General features: G+C 44.2%; 1 protein-coding gene across 3 annotated transcripts in view; it reads right to left on the bottom strand.

The window, feature by feature from the left end:
* LOC117364668 (protein HIRA) overlaps nt 1–19,694 on the bottom strand; it is a 111,607-nt gene that overhangs the window by 14,422 nt on the left and 77,491 nt on the right. For 2 of the 3 annotated variants that reach the window (XM_033954121.1, XM_033954122.1), the window contains exons 21-25: nt 16,896–17,001; nt 15,887–16,009; nt 14,972–15,135; nt 4,442–4,530; nt 220–1,092 (exon numbers count right to left, since the gene is read on the bottom strand). In XM_033954121.1, coding sequence (XP_033810012.1) covers nt 976–1,092; nt 4,442–4,530; nt 14,972–15,135; nt 15,887–16,009; nt 16,896–17,001 — 599 coding nt within the window. In that variant the 3' untranslated portion in view covers nt 220–975. Of the gene's footprint in view, nt 1–219; nt 1,093–4,441; nt 4,531–14,971; nt 15,136–15,886; nt 16,010–16,895; nt 17,002–19,694 lie in introns of those variants that run through there. The other variant, XR_004540293.1, reaches the window with a different exon arrangement.

Consider the following 19,694-nt stretch of genomic DNA (forward strand, 5'->3'; position numbering starts at 1 on the left):
TAGAAACAATGTAAAATAAGAATCAAATGTAGTTTGATTACCAACCCCCTTTCCCCTCCCCCCAAAAAAAGCTGAAGTCCATTTATTTGAATTCCTTACTTGACATTTGCACTGTAACTAATTCTTCATTTACTTCAAAGCTAAGAGCAAAAAAAGCCCAGCCTATAACAGGATCCTCCAAGGCTCGATACATGAACAAGCAGACCCTGAACTCCTCTGTATCAACGCAGTGTGTCTTTATTCTTATTTAGAAAAAGAATGGGGGAAATGGTCTCTTTTACAAACATTTAAAAATTAAAAACTGAATGTGGACAGATTCAGCTTTGTTACAATTATTTAGCAAACAAAAACTGTCATAATTAGAGGTCAGTTGCTTCATACATTAATGGCCCTGTAGGTGAATCCCCAATTATTGGGCAAAGAAAATCACCATTTTACAAGTTAGCAAATTCTAGTACAAAAATAGTCTGTATGTTAGGACAGACTCCGCCTCCTCTTTCACAGGTCATAGTCTGCTGGCTCTGTAAATCCTTCCTAAGATTAGAGGAATTCTGAATGTGGCTCACACATCTGGTTCAGAAGCCTCATTAACAAGTGGCAGGTGCCCTGTAACGCGGTTTAGTGCTGTACTTTTGCTGTGCTTTTCATTCACAGGACCTTAAGCCTAACCCTCCCCAAACCTACCCCTTCAAGTCTATCGTCAACAGCACAGTGTCATCACAAACCTGGATGGACTTCCATGGAGGCATGTCCACCACCGTCGGAGTCAGACTGTCTGCTCCCTTTTCTGCCCCCGTAGCTCCAAGTAATTCCTTTTAATTTTACTTTCTTCAGCTTCTTCCAAACGAAAGCAAATAAGTGAACCTGGCCACGGCTCTTTGGGTCCCTCCAGCAGCCTTGTGCTGTGATGAGGCTCTCTGAGATTAGTACTGCTCAGCAGTCTCTTCTGTGACAGCCAAAGCAAAGTCACTCAAACTACTTGTCACGCATGATGTCCAGCTGCTCTTGGTACTCAGTGAAGAGACGCTGGAAGCGCAGATTCTGCCCAATAACAGGAAGCAGTTCTTTCAGAAGCTCTCGTTTCCGCAAGCCCTGTGCAGGCACACAGAGCAAAATTAGGGGTAAAAAAACCAGAATGGGCAAAAACATTTTTAAAAAAAATAATTTAAAGCTGGTCAAAGTCCACAGCTGTAGCTCACAGGCATATCACAGATATAGAGCTATAATATACTAGGATGCCACATTCAATAGCTAGCAACTAAAGCATGGTACTACCAAGTCAGAACTGGCATCTCTCATTGCAATCATTAACTGGACTTGTATGGGTCAATTTTATAAAGCTTTTTACATAAAAACTGGATCTGAGAAAACTGCATGTAGGCATAGTAGTTATTTAGAAAATGGAATTAAAAAGTGGATGTTCATATAATTGGCCACAGTAAACACTGCTAAATTAAACACATAGTAACATAGTAGATGACGGCAGATAAAAACCCGAATAGTCTATCCAGTCTGCCCAACCTGATTCAATTAAAAAAAAAAATTTAAGTTTTTTTCTTCTTAGCTATTTCTGGGCAAGTTTGTGTTCATTTATCAAGACTTGCTTATCTAGTCCTTCTAAAGTGCAATTTATCCTTAAATTAAATCACCCTTATTTTCTAACTCTTGTTCTAATCTGTCTATGCTGCACCTCCCTATGCAGTCTATTAAGATATTTTAATATGTATTGCATTGGCATTTTCAGTACCATACTATGCCATAATATGAACTAATTTGAATATTTTATTGTTGTAATTGTCTATATCCAGCTTAGTCTTGCTGTACACCGCCTTGAGTGAAATTATTCAAAAAGGTGGCAAATTAATCCTAATAAATAAATAAAAAGAGGTACACAAGTGTGCTTGCTTTTATGTTTCAGACCAACACAGTCAAAAAAAACGGAAAAATCTCCACAATCCAAGCAGAAGCAAACAAAGCACAGTGGAGAAATTCAGCAATGTTGGTGTACAACTGTACTCTTCAATCATGGAAATCTGTGCGGTGGCTCGACACGCACGTGTTTCAGCCAATATGGCATGCCTCAGGAGCCTTTCTCCTCCAGCAGGCTCCACAAAGCATGTCCTCATTTACTTTTGAAATAAATCACTGGAAATTCATCATCCAACCAGAATTAGTTGACAAGCTGCTCCTATGTGTTTTTTCAGGCAATGAAAACCACAGAGGAGCAGGCCATATTGGCCAAAAAATGTGCGTGTTGAGCCATCGCACAGATTTCTATGATTGAAGAATAAAGTTGCACACCAACATTACTGAATTTCTCCACTGTGGTTTGTTTGCTTTTATGTTTCTGCATGTAGGCATTCCTAGGAGTATAACATCACGGAATCAGAGACTATAAAGGAAAGTTAGGATGGGGGAGGGTTGGGATGTACTTATTTTGTTATATTTTTGTGGGTAGGGGGAATACAGGAGGACTATGTTAGACTGCAGCTGAGTGCTCTTCACTGGAAATTGTGATCACCATTTTTTCAGCATAGAGGAAGGAGTCAGGAGCAATTAGGGATGCTGTTGCCCCAGATACCTCTACACCACCAAGGCCTTGAGCAGGGCTGGGCCACATTTGTGATGTACATATGTATTTTATGAAATATGCCTTCTGCATGCACAGAGTATACATATTACACCTTCAGAGCAGATGAAAATTTGTGTGGAACTATTTGTGTGCTATTTGGGTTCATTGCATCAGTCTATTTTATAACATAAGGCAAGTGGACACCTGGTGGTGTCTTTGCAGAATAGGTGCCTGTTTAAAATTAACCTATAAGGGCAATTTTCAAACTGGCCACACTGGGTCAAAGACTACAAATGCTTTTTAACTCCAGGCTTTCAAAGAGAAAGGAGGCAGGTATTCTCACTTTCAAACTTGCTGTATGTCTGCTTTATCTGTGGGTAAAATAAATGCAGATATTTTAAAATGCAACAAATGGGTGTGCTTTTTCTAATCTCACCGCCTCATGCCCTGGGGAATATCTGCTCTTTGTGTAACTAAAAGTCTGTGTTCCCTTTCTGCCTCATCAAGGGAAGGAATTTTTCAGACAGTAGATGAATGCCCTCCATAAGCAGCTATGGATTTCAGGCTGAGAGGGAGTATAATGATCTTCTATATATTTTTTTTTGTGTGGTCATGGTCAAAAATACCAAATAAAGAGAACAACAGAAGCCCAGTGTTAGCAAATGTGTTATGTACTTCATATTACAAATATCAAAGTATGTCATACCAAATGTTGTGTTAGTAATCAGAGAATCTTTTGGCCACAGTTTTAAATCACGTTTCATTTCATTTTATGATTTATGTTGTGCGGTTATATCTGTGGGTGTTGATTTGGGTAAAGTAGATGTGCTTAAGAGTTTGAATGTCATGTGAGATCGAGAAGGGCATTTATTGGCTGCAAGGTGAGTTGGCATCCTGATTTCCTGAAAATTTCATTTTGTGGAAAGTTAATCCCCAACCGGCCAAAATCACCATGTTTAAAGTGAAATGGTAGGCAATATAGAAAATGATGTCTAGATGCTGTAAACACCAGGTAGCAATGATTATTCCAAGTTTATGAGTGTTTGATATACCACCCATAGAAATACTTCTGAGTGGTTTACAATTAATGACAATAGAATAGATAGTGAAATATAAAAAAAAGTGGGGTAAAAAGGAACTACAAATTATGATAGGACAGTAGATTGGGGTAGGGTAATAGGGAACTAGCTTGTGTTGTGTCCAGGTCACCATCTTATTGGGTCTTTTGTAGGTTGAAAATTACAATGATGAAGCGTTTATGGCTGCTGAAGAAGCTGGTTTTGGCAAAACAAATGGTTCTGTAGAGCCATGAGTTAAGTGCCATGATACTCTGCCTAGATAGCTTGAGTGCAAAAATAAAATTTAATATATTAAAATAATTAGTACTATGTATGAATGTAGCAATATTGTGTAACTAGGTTTTTAGACCAATGATGGTGAGCTGATTGTAAGGCACGTTAAGCCTCCGACTGGAGACATCTCGAGCCACTGAGGTCTTTTCTCCTAATCAGTGAATAATGTGTGTGTATCTTGCCTATATATGCTTTTTGGTGAGGTTACATCAGCCATCAGTAGAGAAAAGCAGAAAAAAAAGGAGAGGGCGGGTTGTTTCTCTTTCCTCGTCAGTGAACCTCATAGCATGGTTTCATATTGCGCAGAACTTCCTTCTCCCACAGTCTTACATAGCTATTCCCTGTGCTACAGTGCATGACATATAGAAGCTGTGTGTAGGAGGGAGGGTAGGGTGTGCATGTGAACCATCCAAACTGAAATGGTGTACCAAGCACTGGGAAATTTCCAAGCTAATACACAGGGCTTATTGAGAGGGTTTTTACCATGCTGTAGAGCTGGGTAAAGTCCTCTGCTTACCAGTACTCTCGATTCCCACTGACTTTCAGCTGAATGATGCACTGGACCCAACAAATCCCTGCATACCTCCCGAAGCCGGTATTCCAAACCTAAATGGGATGGAAAAGACTGTCATGTTACTGCACAAAATGCCAAAATGGGACACAATAACAAGTGCACATCTCCAGCTGCTCCACATTTTCTGACATACTAACACAGCAAATAATGGTAGATAAAGACCAAAATAGCCCAGACAGTAGAGGCCAACTGAAACTAAATCCATAACCATGGCCTCACAGCTGCCACAGGCCAGCTTTCCCCACTCTCCGACAGAAAAAATGTCTCCCCCAGCCATGCCACTTACTACACTGTCATTCCTGGACCTAGCTTGTAAAGGCTCTGATGGTCTAGTGCAGGGGTGCCCACACTTTTTGGGCTTGTGAGCTACTTTTAAAATGACCAAGTCAAAATGATCTACCAACAATAAAATTAAAAAAAAAAAACACAACGCACACTGTACGCATACAATTGTTAATTATCATTCCTATTCTGGGGTTTTTTCAAAGAGGTCAAAGGAGATGACTCTATGCACTGTCACCTCAGTAACAACCATACAAAAATAGACAAATACCCACCCCCTCCCTTTTTACTAAACCACGATAGCAGTTTTTAGCGCAGGGAGCTGCGCTGAATGCCCAGCGCTGCTCTCGACGCTCATAGGCTCCCTGCACTAAAAACCTCTATTGCGGTTTAGTAAAAGGGGACCATATTGTAAAATATAGAGAGCAGATATAAATTCAGACACATTTTGATCACTAAATTTAAAATAAAATCATTTTTTCTACCTTTTCTGGTGATTTCATGAGTCTCTGGTTGCACTTTCTTCTTCTGACTGTGCATCCAATCTTTCTTCCCTTCTTTTAGCCTGTATGCTTCCTCTCTTCCTGACCTCATTCCCCCCCCCCCCCAATGTTTTCTTCTTCTCTCCTTGCCCTCTCTTTCTTTCTCTCTTCATGCCCCCATTCTTTTTTTCTGTTTCTCTTCTTTCCTTCTGTCTCCCTGCCTGCCCTCTTTCTCCCTCCCTGCCCACCCACAAGCCACTGCTTCTGCCGCTGCCATCAGATAACAGGCCCCCAAAGCCGCCCGCCGCCGGCCAAGCTCTCCTTGCTTCGGGCCCACCAGCATTCCTCTCCCCGACGTCAATTTTGCCGTCGGAGAGGAAGTTCCGCTGGCCAGAACTTCCTCTCCAACGGCACAATTGAGGTCGGGAAGAGGAAGGCTGATCGGCCCAAGATCGACATTTTGGGAAAAATGCTGCCGGGTCCTGCCTTTGAGGAAACAGAAAGTAGGCAGGACTTGGCAGCAAGAAGAGCAAATCGCAAGCTTCACTGACCTGTCTCCCGCTTTAGCCCGCGAACAGGGCTCTAACATGTGCGTGCCGGCTTCCCTTCTTACCCCCTCCCCCTCCCCGGACATAACTTCCGGTTTCAGAGGGAAGCCGGTACAAGCACATGTTAGCCCCCGGAGCATAAGTTCTCCAAGCCTTTTTTTGTTTGTTTTTTTTTAAATGTTGAGCAGCGGAGGCAGCAGCAGAATTCAGGAGCGGGCCAGTCAGGAGGGGAAAAAAGAGAAGGGAAGAAGGGAACCCGTTCTGCGATCGACTGGGGTCGCCTGAGCGAGCGACCTGTCGATCGCGATCGACGCGTTGGGCACCCCTGGTCTAGTGGCATCTTTGGGGCAGGAGCATCCTGAATTGTTCTTGCCTCCATCCACTGCATTAAAAAAATAGTGACCATGACGTCCCATGGCAATCTTGAGGTTGTGGCTGCCATTTTGGAAATGGGTGTGATATGAACAGGAGCAAGTCGTTGCTGCTCAGGCCATTCCCAATTCCAAAATGGCTGACATGGGAAATTGTGGCCACCATTTTATTAGCATGGAAAAACGGATCAGGAACAGCTTTCCGAGTACAGATTTTGTTTCCTGTTCCCCTGGAGGAGGTTCTGTGCAGTACTTTGAAAGCGCTTACATACCTGATGGAAATGCCCATGACCCAGACAATTACTTCTCCAGAATTAGTTCCAGTTTTTCTGTGTCTCCCCTTATTAAAGGCATTAACAATAAAGAGTTTGATATTCCGATGGACATGCTCTGTCAACTGCTGCAGATGGTACATAGATCAGAACTGAGATATCCAGGTTGGGTCATGCTCATTTTTGGTGGTATTTTAGAAAAGGATCCATGACATAAGCTTCTGCGGACTTCTAATATCAGGACCTATTGTCTGACTGGAATTTATTTTATTTTTTATTTAATCAATGTTTAATCTTTTTAATTTATAATTTATTTTATTTTTATGGTAATCTTTGGTTTTATCCTCACTGATTACTTGTTGGGACATACTGTACCTATCTTGTCTCTGTCTCTTTCCTATCTTCAATGGAGTTCCTTTCATTATTCAATTGTAAAATGCTGGAGCGGTGTATCAAATCTTAATAAACATAAACTAGGGATGCTCTTGTCTTGGACACCACTAGACCACCAGGGCTTTTATAAGGTAGGCTTGGAGAGAGAAGAGTCAGCTCAGGTGGGGAAGGGGCTGTGCTTTTTGTCTGGGGAGTGGGGGAGGCTGGCTTGTGGCAGTAGAGGGGCAGGGCTACACTTTCGGATTTCTCCCAAAAACCTGAACCTAGATTTCAGGTCAGTTTTGATGCAAAATCCGAAACTAAATTCAGTCAGCTTCTAACAGATAGCTTGCTCAGTAAGGTGGTTTGGTTTGTAACTGCCATTTGGGCAGGTTTAGGATTACCATAGTTTGTTAAGTAAAAAAAAATAGGACATATGCCACAGGTCGGAGCCACGTCAATCGTGGTCCCACCACAGATACAGGTGGTTTAGGGGTAGGAACTCCTGTTGTGAGCTGCTGTAGGTTCACCATCCTTGCTGACTTCAACTTTACAAAATACCCAAATATCACCGGAGCACCAGATGTCTTCATAACAATACTATCAGACCTAGGCTTCTACTCGATCATTACCTCAACCACCCACAGAGTGGGCTATACCCTTGACCTAGTCTTAACATAAAAAGACCAACCTGCCAACCCTCACATCCAATGCTACATCTCCGAACCAGTACCCTGGTCCGACCATCACCTTATTGTGTTCCATCTCATGAACTCAGCTACAGAACCCCACCCAAGAAGATACGCAACTCTAACTCAGTCAACCTATAAAAACTATTATCTGGTATCTTTAAAATAGCTGACATGACAGGATCCGAACTGACACCCATCGAAGAAGCCACATCAAATTGGCACACGCAAGTCAAGACCCTGTATGAAAACCTAGGAAATAAAACCTAACACTCGCAACTTCTCCCCTTACTTATCTCCTGTAGAAAGCTCCAAATGGTACACCATCAAAAGCGCACCGGACTTTGGCACGCCGACAATCCCATGGTGACATTTGTGCGCAGGACATATGTGCACCGCCGCTTCTGCTGCTTTGAAACGTTCCTGTTAGCGCTGTGAAGGGTGGTGGGTGGGAACCCCCCCATTACATTTACAAGTCTTCGTGCTCTCATTGGGAGGGGGTTTGAAGGGGAACCCCCCCAGTACACTGAAAACTCCCATTCTCCTTTCCATTTTCGCTGTTCGGGAGTTTTCAGTTTAGTCCCCCCCACACCTCCCCAATGGGAGCGCGATGACTTGTAAATGTAGTGGAGGGGTTCCTCCCACCCCCCTCACAGTGCTAATGGGAACGCTTCAAAGCGTCAGCATGCATATGTCCTCTGCGCAAATATCGCCGCAGGATTGTGGTACACTGTCAAAAGTGTGCCGGACTTTGGCACGCCGACGCCAAAGTCCGGTGCGCTTTTGACGGGTTACTTCTCCAAATAGATCAAGGAAACTCTTCAAACTGACAAAAAACTTGCTCACTACCTCACAAGGAAACCAAAAAAACCTACAAACTAATCTGGACAACGAAACCCTCTTCATCTACTTCTAAGAAAAAAATTTGATCGCATACGCGCAAATCTTGATTCAACACCTCAAAATCCAGCAAACACCCAGAACAATCCCCTCCCTATGAGAGAACCTGGAACCAAAACCCTCAATCACTTTGATCAACAATCTCATGGTGACCTAGCAAAAACAATCACTGTGCTACAACCCTCTGGATCACATCCTCAACCTGTGTCCGCCGAACCTCCTGATGGCATCAAATCAATCCTACCTTGCAATTCAGAGACTCGTCTTGCCGACGTAATTGCCACCAAGAATACCATCTTGACAATAAGATCCAGAAGAAATGTCTTCTGTAAGGGCTCATATGGGAAACTGCTGAGACCCTGCAATATCGTGTTAAGATTTCAGGAAGGAAAAGGGAGGGGGGGCAAAATCAAAGAGCCCCTTCAATGAACCGAGTGATGTCTTAGTGAGAGGCCAGGGAATCTCATTTCCCCCGTGTTTGGAAACAGGAAAGGTCCACTACCTGCACTTTCAATGAACTGACCAACAGGCCCTTCTGAAGTCCCTCCTGCAAAAAATCCAAGACTATCGAATTTGGAGCTTGGATGGGCCCTTTCACAGGGCACCAGAACTAAAAAGGACTTCCAGACCTTAGCATAGGCTGCTACTGTGGACAGTTTCTTAGCTCTGAGCAAAGTGATGACCACCACGTCCAAATATTCCTTGCTTGTCAGGGCCGTCCATACAAGAACCATGCCGAAAATCTGAAATGTTCTGGATTATGTATAGAAACTAGATCCTGAGCGAGGACCTCTTGAATCGGCAATCTGAGGCCTTCGGCCCTCTGAAGACAGACTATGTTTGCATACAATAGCCTGCAGGGCCAATCGGGCACCACTAAGACTACTAATCCCAAATGCCTCGCAATCCTGTGAATGACTCACCTGAGCATAGGAAAACCAAAAAAAACACTGTGGAGTTACGATGTTCCTGAAATGGACTTTATTGAAAATATCAAAGTTCCAAAGGTACAATTAAGGGATCCACATGAAGATAAAATGATCCACATAAAAACCTAAAGGACCTAGTCCACTGAAAGCGTAGGACTCACAGTCCACGTTTCGACAAGATAGTCTTCTTCAGGGGGTCCCTGAAAGTCCTATGGTAGTAGATACGTGGAAAAACTAATACTGTATGTGGAGAGTCGTAAGGAGAACGCTGCTTGAAACCAAAGCAGTGTTTTTTGTTTTCCTTGGATTCTTTTCTCTGTGGATTCTTTGGGGTCAATTCTCTTTGGTTTCACCTGAGCATAGGCCACGGGGAAAATACGTAAAAGAGCTCTTTCTCCGGCCACAGCTGGACCAATGCATCCAACTTCTCACTTCCAGACTCGTGTCTCTGGCTGTAGAAGTGAATCGTCTTTGTGTTTACTGCCGATGCCATCAGATCCATCTGTGGGGGCCCCCATCACTGAACAATGGTGTTGAACGCCCAAGGGGACAGAGACCATTCCATCGGGTTGAGCATCTACCAGCTGAGAAAGTTGGCCTGCATGTTTTCTACTTCCATTATGTGTGCAGCCGAGAGTGCCTGCAGATGAGCTTCTGCCCACCAGAAGAGGAGTTTGAGCTTTTAGGCTCAACAGGGCACTCCTGGTGCCTCCTTGCCTGTTGACATAGGCCACCACTTGTCACATTGTTTGAGAAGACTGACTGCCTTGCCTTCCAGAGACTTCTCCAGCACATGAAGCATAAATCGAATGGCTCTAAGTTCCAGGCGGATTATGGACCAGTTCTGTTGAGCATGATAATAATAATAATAATAACAGTTTATATACCGCAGGACCGTGAAGTTCTATGCGGTTTACAATGATTAAAAGGTATTAAAGATTGAATGGAATAAACAAAGTTCAGAGTTAGTGAATAACAATTCGAAGATCATTTGTTGAGGATTAAGATTGTATAGGTCAGTTACCTAAGTATTTCAGGAACAGATGTGTTTTTAGGCGTTTCCTGAATTCCCTATAAGTAGTAGGCACGAGCAGTTGTTCCAGGTCTTTACCCCATAATGCTGCTTGATGTGAGAAAAGATGTTAGTGATGACTTTTAAATTTACAACCTCTAACCGGTGGAGAAACAAAATTCGGATGTGAACTTCTCCTATGTCTGTTGGTTGTGAAAGAGAAAAGGTCTGTTATATATTTAGGGGCTAAGCCGTAAATTACCTTGAAGCAAAAACAACCAAACTTGAACTTCACACGTGCCTCCTTCGGCAGCCAGTGTAGAAGTCGATAGGAAGGTGTTACATGATCAAACTTCTTCAGTCCACAAAGTGGCCTAACCACTGCATTTTGTACCAGTTGCAATCGCTGCATATTTTTCTGGGAGAGTGCCAAGTAGGCGATGTTACAATAATTGAGTTGACTCAGTATGAGGGATTGTACCAGAATTCTAAATGATGAGACATCGAAGCTCTGATGGACCGAAGCTTCCAGAGGGTGAGAAAGATCTTTCTAATCAAGGAGTCTACCTGGTCTGTCATGGTCAGACTCTGGTTCAGTGTTACTCCCAATACCTTCAGAGTGGGTTGAATGGGATGACTAAGGTTATTGATGCACAGTGATGCTTTAGTGTCAAGTGGGTGTGGCGATGCTATAAAAAATTTTGTTTTCTTTGGGTTTAGCTTTAGTCTGAACTCAGTCATCCATTGCTCCATCCGATTTAGTACCTTTGTTGCTTTGGGGGTGACTTCTGAGATAGAGGTATTGAATGGGATAATTATCGTGAAGTCATCAGCGTAGCTAAATAGTTTTATCCCCAGCTGGGATAGTTGCGCACCCAATGAGGACATATAAACATTGAAGAGCAGAGGGGATGATGGTGACCCCTGTGGCACGCCAGATGAATTGCTTCATGTATCAGAGAGATCGTAATTGAAATGGACTTGGTAGGTACGGGATATGAGGAAATCTCAAAACCAGTTTAGTACCTCTCCTCTGATTCCAATTTCATCTAGGCATTGTAACAGTTTACCATGGTCTACCAAGCATGCTGCTCTTCACTATCAGCAACCATGGAAGCAGTTGCTGAAGCAAGTCCGTCTGAGGAGACCAGTAAGAGAGTCTTGGAGAGATCTCATATACACTCTCACCTAAGGGACCACCTCTATGGCTGCTGCCATTGACCCAATGACTTGCAGGTACCATGCCATGGGAGATGGCCTCTGGAGCATTTCTGAAAACTGCTTTTGGAGCTTCAGTCTGCATGGCTCTGGAAAAAAAAACCTGTCCCAAAGCTGTGCAGACATTGAATTGGCTACAGTTGGCTGTTCTTGAAGTTGATGATCCATTCCATGTCTTGGAGGAGTTGTACCACCCTTGAAACTGCTCATTCATCTTCTTCTTTGGATGAAGCTCTGATGAGCCAATCATCCAAGTACGGGTGCACTTAGATCCTAGCCTCACAGAGGTGCACTGCCATCACCACTATCACCTTTGTAAAGGTGCAAGGCACCGTTGCTAGACCGAAGGGGAGCACAAAGACCTGGAAATGCTGGTCCAGTACACAGAACTGCAAGTACCTCCTGTGGGTCAGGAAAAGGCTTCTGTGAAGTCAAGGGAAGTGAGGAATTCCCCTGGCACCACTGCTGCTATGACCGAACAGTCTTCATAAAGAAATGCGGCACCTTCAGAGACACATTGAAAGACTTGAGGTCTAGAATTAGTCTCCAGTCTTCTGAGCTTTTCTTTGGCAAAATAAAGAATATGGAGTATCTGCCTAAGCCCAATTCAGCATCCTGGATCGTCTCTATGGCACGAAGGTCCAGTAGCCTTTGCACCGTTGCCCTGAGTCTTAGGGCTCTGTCCAGTTGGCCAGCCAGAGAATCTACAAAGTGGACTGAAGGGAGGAGGGGAGGCACCAAGCTCAATTTTGTAACTGCTCTGAACAACTTCCAAGACCCAACGGTCTGTGCCAATCTGACCAATCAGAAGGCCAACAGCCTGCCCCTCTATCTGGGGGAGTTCGGCCCCTGTCTTCGCATCATTATGATTTCTTAGAGGCTGGGGAGAAGTGAGAGCCTGAGGCCTTCTGTCTTCTGCCTCCACTGAACTGCTGACGTAATCCCTGAAAAGACCGCTGTGCTTTTTGACTAGCTGCAGAAGAATGAAATCTTTGAGAATCTTGAAAATTACCCCTTCCCCAACCCTAAGTCATCTGGGGCCTGCTGTCTGGTAAGGCCTTGAGGCGACCATCCGCAAAGCTTACCATGAGGTCATCCAGACCCTTGCCAAATAGCATCTGCCCCTTAAAGGGGAGCCAGCTCAGCATGGCTTTAGAGGCAGAATCTCCTGCCCACCGTCTAATCCAGAGCATCTGCCAAGTGGTGATCACATAGGCCAATGCCTTGCTCATAACTCTGATGAGATCATACAGAGCATCTGCTATATAATTTCCATGTGATAGGAGACGGCCTCTGGAGCGGATCTGAAAACTGCTTCTGGAGCTTCAGTTTGCATGGCTCTGGAAGACAAAGTAGCTGGAGGAACTTCCAGATTCAGTTCTCTCAGTGAGGAGGAAATAAAGCTGGAAAGTGCAGAAGCATTGAAAAGCCGACGCACTGTGAGGACATCCACTTGGTCCAAGGACACTGCTGCTTCTGGACAGCCGCTGTCCTGCACCAAACCAGACTCTGCCTGTAAAACATCATCCTGGGACAATAGTGGCATGGAATCGGACTTTCCATCCTCTCAGTCTATGTCAGATTGAGCCTCCTAGTCCAGGCTTGTGTCCTCGACTGGTCAGGGTGCCTGCCGAGTGGAACTCCCCTGTGCCACTGCCTCTGGAGCACTGCAAGCAGATGCTGAGGAACCTTGGCAGTTCAAATAGGCGTTCCACATGAGGCTCACAAAATATGGGATGAAGCCTTGTACTGGGGGCCTCTCTAGGACCAGGGAATGACTCCCACTGATCTTTCAGGCCTCCATGGCCCCCATGTGTCTGCGCTTGGCCAATGCACCTTTGGAGGGCTCTGGAAAATGTTTCTTCCCTGGGAATGCACCTCCTATGGATCCCCAGCCCTGGGGGAATCAGAGGAAGATGAGTCTGAACCTCCTGCCCCTCCCCCGTGCGCTTTGCTACACATAGAACATGGATGCTCCTCAGCAGGCCATTTATCACAAACCTGCCATAAGGGGTAGGAAGGCCTGAAGGGTCCATCCCTATCAATTTTAAGCAAAATTGAGGGGTTTTGAGGCAGATGGAGGCTTTAGAAAAAAAATCATGCAAAATCCAAGATGGCCACTGCCAGGAAAATCACTCTAAAAGTGGCCCATTGAGACCTCCCTGATGGATAAAAAACACAGCAAAAGGAGTTTCAGAGGAGGGGAGACCTACACTCTGCTTAAAGAAACCTTCAAAAATCAACTTTTGAAGACCCCCCCCTGATTTTCCCCATAGGCTATAACAGCCTTACTCACTGTGTCATGTAGTGCCTGCTGCTGCAACATAAGACCTAAGCTGGAACAAATAGAGAAGAGCACAGATTTGCTAGACGAACATGGTCAGTTGGACAGAGGTCAGACTGAGCTTCAACCCGGAAAACCTCATTGTGCGGAGGTGGGGGGGTGGGGAAGGTCCATGCAGCCAGCCCACTATTAATCTTGGTCGAGCCGAGGAGAAGCCCAAACAGCCTGTGCTCAAGCTCCTGACTAAATCAGGGTTGCGAGCAGCTATAAAAAATCCCAGCAGGCTGGCTAGCCAGGTGTCCCTGAGGGGCTGTTCCTGCTAACAGCAGACTTCTATGGTGCCATTCTGCATCTTCTCCCAGGCAGAAGTCTCAATAAGTAGAAACCTCTGGGCACCAAGCCTTCAAACACAGAGGAAAATACTCAAAAATAATAAAACCACAGAGCAGATCAGAAACATTTCCAAGCAACTTGCTTACAGAAAACAAAACTGAGGGGGCAGGAGCAGCTCCTTAGGAAGGAGTTGAAAATACGATTGACAATTTTCTACAAGTGACTTGTGGGTTCAGATACAAGACCCTATGGTTCAGGACCACTAGACACATTGCACTAAAATGCTTGTTTAGCAGCTACATTTACAAAGGGATACTTGAAGAAACATGTAAAGTAAATCATAGCTCAGTACTTTGCTGGCTGAAAGAGAAATTTTAGACTCTAGACAGTGCTTCGCAGCCCAATCAGGTTTTCAGGATATCCACAATGAATATGCATGAAATTGATTTGCATGCATTGCCTCCATAGCATGCAAATCTATCTCATGCATAGTCATTGTGGATATTCTAAAAACCTGACTGGCTGGGTGTGCCCTGAAGAGTGGTTGAGAAGCACTGCTTTGGAGGACTGTCAGGCATGTAACTGAAACATATGCATTTCCTTCCAGCAGTAGGGCAGCTAGTAATGAGTACCTTGCTCTGATATCACACCATAGAACTCTCCAGAATCAGCTCTGTTATCATCCAAGTCTAGCAATCATTCAGGGAAGAGTTTTTATCAGAATGTGCAACAAGTCACCTGCTTAAGGCAGGAACATGGCCTGCTGCCTGCCAGATCTTACCTTCATTCACTAGGTAGCGTGCATAGATAAGGAGCCAGTGCCGGTATTCCTGGCTGGACTGTACCATAAGAGCTGCAGCTATCTGATTCTCCAGGTACGCCATGGTAGTTTCCTGCTGCACTAAATGAGGTGTGGAAAAGAGTCGTGTGGCTTGTCTTCCTGAACTGCTCAGTGGACGAGAAATGAAGACAAGTAATAATCAGGACTTGCACCTTTGAGACAAGAAAGTCTGTCTTTTCAGGAGGGCCCAGCATGATCTGAGCCAACTGAAAAATTCAGACAACTCTTTAAAGTTGTCTCAAGTGTTACTAAAGTACCTTGTTACATTTAATAGATATATATCTGTTTTACACATTTCACACTGTGCAGCAAGTACAGAAAAAGAAATGGTGCAGTTGTTGAAAGCAGCAGCACAGCAGGGACAGGGGGAAGACAATGGCTCTGTTCTTTAGGGGGAAAAAAAAATCACAGAAATTGACACAGATCAAAGTGGAAAGATTGTGGCATTGCAATGCTAAAGTGTGAAATTTGCTGTCTTCCCCTGACTGCTCAGCTGAATTGGCGGATAAGAATGCCAGAGATATAGCACTGGTCTTCTGCTATGCACTGAGGTTTCATTGCTACCTTATCTTATTAGATTGTTTTATGACTGTACCTATTTTCAATATTTATTACAGTAGCAGGAACTTTCATGCGTGGTATCATCAAAGGGGATCTTTTAGGTAAAAGGAAACGGGGGGGGGGGGGGATAAAAGACAGCAGTATAATCCTCCAACATATTCTTACATTACATAGACAAGAAACAGAATCATCCATGTTCATCTGTGTCATGTCTTTAGCATTCAAACAGACTTAAAATGTGGTTAGTTAGATGCTGCTTATGCAGGGCTAAAAAGCTGTCCAAGCGGTGCCTACTTAGAAGTGTGTCCTTGAATTATGGCTAAAGGTCCTGAGCAGAGCATAGCGTCCTGTGAGGATAAGCAGCTTCTGTAATCTGCACACTGTGCTAAGGAGTCCTGCTTGTCAGAAATGAGATTCCTGGAAAACAAAAGCAAGAAAATCATTAAACTGACCCCTATAACTGCTTCTGAATAGTTTTTAAGTTTTTCTCACTCACCGTACATGTAAGTGTGGATACTTAGTTGTAACAGGTTCTCCATGGACAGCAGGACAAATGGAGGAAAATGGCTGATTCTATCCTGCTTGTTCATGGAGAACCATCATTCTGTAGCTCCTTATAACCTGTCTTCTCCTACAAGCCTCCTTGGGAACTTCACTCATTGAATAGGTCATTCTTATTTAAGCCCTTCTCTACCAACCAACTCCTTGATTCTATGCTTTCCACCATTACGCTCTGCCCCACACATTTGCAATGAGAAGTCCAAAAAGGCACCCATATGCTTTTATAAAAGAGGTTCCCAGAACCAACCCCAATAGCACACCAGTGCCACTGTATGTATTTATACCTGCTCTGAGGCATCTAAACGTATGCATGTATTCCATTCTTACATCACAAATCCATCCCTGCTCTGCCCAAACTCTGTTCCAAGAATGCCTACATGTAGAGTGTGTATACTGCTATGCAATTTTATAAAAAGCATTTTCTGCACATAAAAGCACCTTTTACACTCAGAAAAACCTTTATAAAATTATCCCTATGTGTCTTGAGTAGGCTGCATTTTTCAGAAAGGGTGGATGGGAAACCAAGTCTTTACTACCTAAGAATGTTCCCTATCTTCATTTATCTAGAATTTTTTCTGGTTCTCTTAGGAGCGAGCCCATAGTACGTATTATGTGGTATGATCCCACTGGAAGAGAGAGATAAGAACTGGTCAAATAAATAAATCATTAGATATAAATGCCAAACCAGAAGCAAAGATGCAGCAGGGATGGAGGAACATGGTTGATTATACAGCCCACTTACCAAGTGGAAAGGGAGGGGTTGAAACAATAGGCTTTTCCATTTGACAAGCTCAGCACAGGTATCCCTCGCTGGGTGAGTAGCGTGTGAGAAACTGTTGTTTCACTGCCTGTGGAAGAGAGAAGAGCAATTCATTTCCTTCCAAAGCTCCAAACAAAGCCAGGCCAAGGCTGGCATTAGGGGGAGAAAACAAGGCAATTGCTCTGGACCCCAAAGCTCTGGGGGGGCCCTGTAAACTGGCATGTTTTCCTCTTTCCAACCGTGCCTTCACCTTTGGTCTTGCTAACAAAAGGTCCATTTGTTGCAGGGGACTGCCAGCCACAGCAGCAATTCTGAACCTGTGGAAGCTGGCCATGGTAGCAGTTCTGAAGCGCTGCCTTCAGTCCCTCTCTGTGCTTTCCTTCTGTCATGGTCCACCCAGGCAGTAACAGAAAGTTGCATCATTGGGGATGGACCGTGGCAGAAGGAAAGCACAGAGAGGGGCTTCAGGCAGCACTTCATAACTGCTACCATGGCCAGCAGTCCCCTGCAACAAAAGTGGACCTTTTATTAGCAAGACCAAAGGTGAAGACAATGTTGAACCAGCGCAAATAGAAGGGGGAGGATATGCCAGTCCAGGAAGCCTCCTGGAGCAACTGAGTTTTTTTTGCTGTTGGTTGTTTTTTTTTAATTAGAATGGGAGAGGGGGTTCAAAGACGTGCTAGATTGGAGGTGGAGGAGGGGAAGGGGAAGATCTTATGGGTCCAGAAACAGTGGGTAGAGAGAGATGGTGGAGAAATGGTGGACCTGGGGGTGGTACAGAGGGAGGGAGAGATACAGGATGGGAGGGTAGGGTAGTTGGAAAGAAAAAGGGAAAGATGGTGAACCTAGAGATGGAAGGAAGGGAGGGAGGGAGAGAGAAATGTTAGATCTGAGGGTGGAAGGGAGAAAAAGAAGCATCATCTTTTTACCCCTCCTTCCCTCTCATTGTTCAGCATCAAGGGAGGGAGAGAACAACAAGGGAGGGAGAGATGTTGGACCATGGGGAAAGAGGATGGGAGATTGAGCCATGGGAGGGCAGGAGGGGAAAGAGGTGGGATATGAAGATGCTAGGGGATGGAGAGAAAGGGACAGGGAGAAATAGCCTGAGAGAGAGGGAGGGTGATTCTGGAAGTGGTGAGCCATGTGGAAGAGGTCAATAGGAGGATGTAGTAATGGGGTGTACTAGAAGGAATCAGAAGGCTGGGAAAGATGGGAAAAGGGAGAGCTAGGGAATGAGAGATGGAAAATTGATAAGTAGCTGAAATTTTAGAAGAAGAAGGGTGAAAAGAGGGTGAGATTTAAGTGAATAGAGGCAGAAAAGAAAAAAAGGGAGGAAAGCTGAAAGGGAAAAATCAATATGTTGGAGACAGGCATAATTAGGGAATGGAGCAAGAGAGAAGAGGATTTAAAAAATGGACAGCAGACACTGGAAAGAGAATTAGTAGAAGATAGACAAAAAGATGAAAGAGAAACTGGGACTAAGATGATGGAAAAACAAAATGTCCAGACAACAAAGTAGAAAAAATTATTTTATTTTGAATTTATTAACTGGAATTTGTTAGCTTTGGGATATGTGCATCACAAATATATTTGTAGTGTATTCAGTGGTGTTGCCACAAAGCTGATTGGGAGGAGGAGCTGGAAACCCAAATGGTTGAATGGGCATTACATTTTCTTACCACCTGAATGCAAAATATAAATACTTGAGCCCTGTCAACCAAAGACCTCTTCTTTCAGTCTGGCAACCAGAAATCTCCAGGCTTTGCAGCTAGTGGCAGTATCCTCAAGCTGCCACCGATTTCATGCATGTTTGAAAGCCAAGGGGCGGGGAGGCAGCAGCAGCTCTGAAATACTGCTACCAGCTGCAGAACTTGGAAAGTTCTGGTCACTAGACCTGAGGAGTTGGGGGGGTGGGGGGGAAGGATCGTAGTCATCTGGTGAGGCTTTGGATCTCCACCAGCTACAGCAAGGGAGATGTCCATTTTGAGGGGGCCTAAGGTCAAAGTGAGAGGCCTGGCCCCCTCTCATAGTTATGCCATTGATTGTGTTTAGTACAAAATAAAGTACTCGCCGAGTTTAACTTTTTGAGATTTCCAGTTCAGTTTAGGTATTCATATATCTCTTTCTAATTTGTGATCCATTGTACTGTGTTTGATAAAGGTCTATCTGTGTTTTGTGTGTGAAGTCATTTAAAGTTGTTTTATATGTGGTAGTAATGGTGTGTGGGGAAATTAGGAGAGGGGCAGGTAGGAGAGGGGCCCCTCCTTAATTTCTGCTCTGGGCAGTATGCCTAAAATCAACCAAGTTAGGCCTCCTCTGCAAAACACTTAAAAACCACTATGGAGCAACACATCAACCAAAGCCAACAGCTGCTGAACAATGGCCTATGGAAGGCCTACTTTCCTGTTTGGGTTGACAGAATTTATTTATTTATTTATTTATTCATCCATTCATTCAATTTTCTATACTGTTCTCCCAGAGGAGCTCAGAATTATTTACATGAATTCATTCAGGTACTCAAGCATTTTCCCTGTCTGTTCCATTGGGCTCACAATCTATCTAATGTACTTGGGGCAATGGAGGGGATTAAGTGACTTGCCCAGGGTCACAAGGAGCAGCATGGGTTTGAACCCACAACCTCAGGGTGCTGAGGCTATAGCTTTAACCAATATGCCACACTCTTAACAAAAAGATGCAGCAAACATGACTGGCTGTGTAGGATCCCTTAATCTGATCAGTGAATCTTGGGATAAGTTATGTAACGCTGTTAACTCTTCCACA

The sequence above is a fragment of the Geotrypetes seraphini genome, chromosome 8 (assembly GCF_902459505.1).
Source record: "Geotrypetes seraphini chromosome 8, aGeoSer1.1, whole genome shotgun sequence".
Lineage (NCBI taxonomy): Eukaryota > Metazoa > Chordata > Amphibia > Gymnophiona > Dermophiidae > Geotrypetes > Geotrypetes seraphini.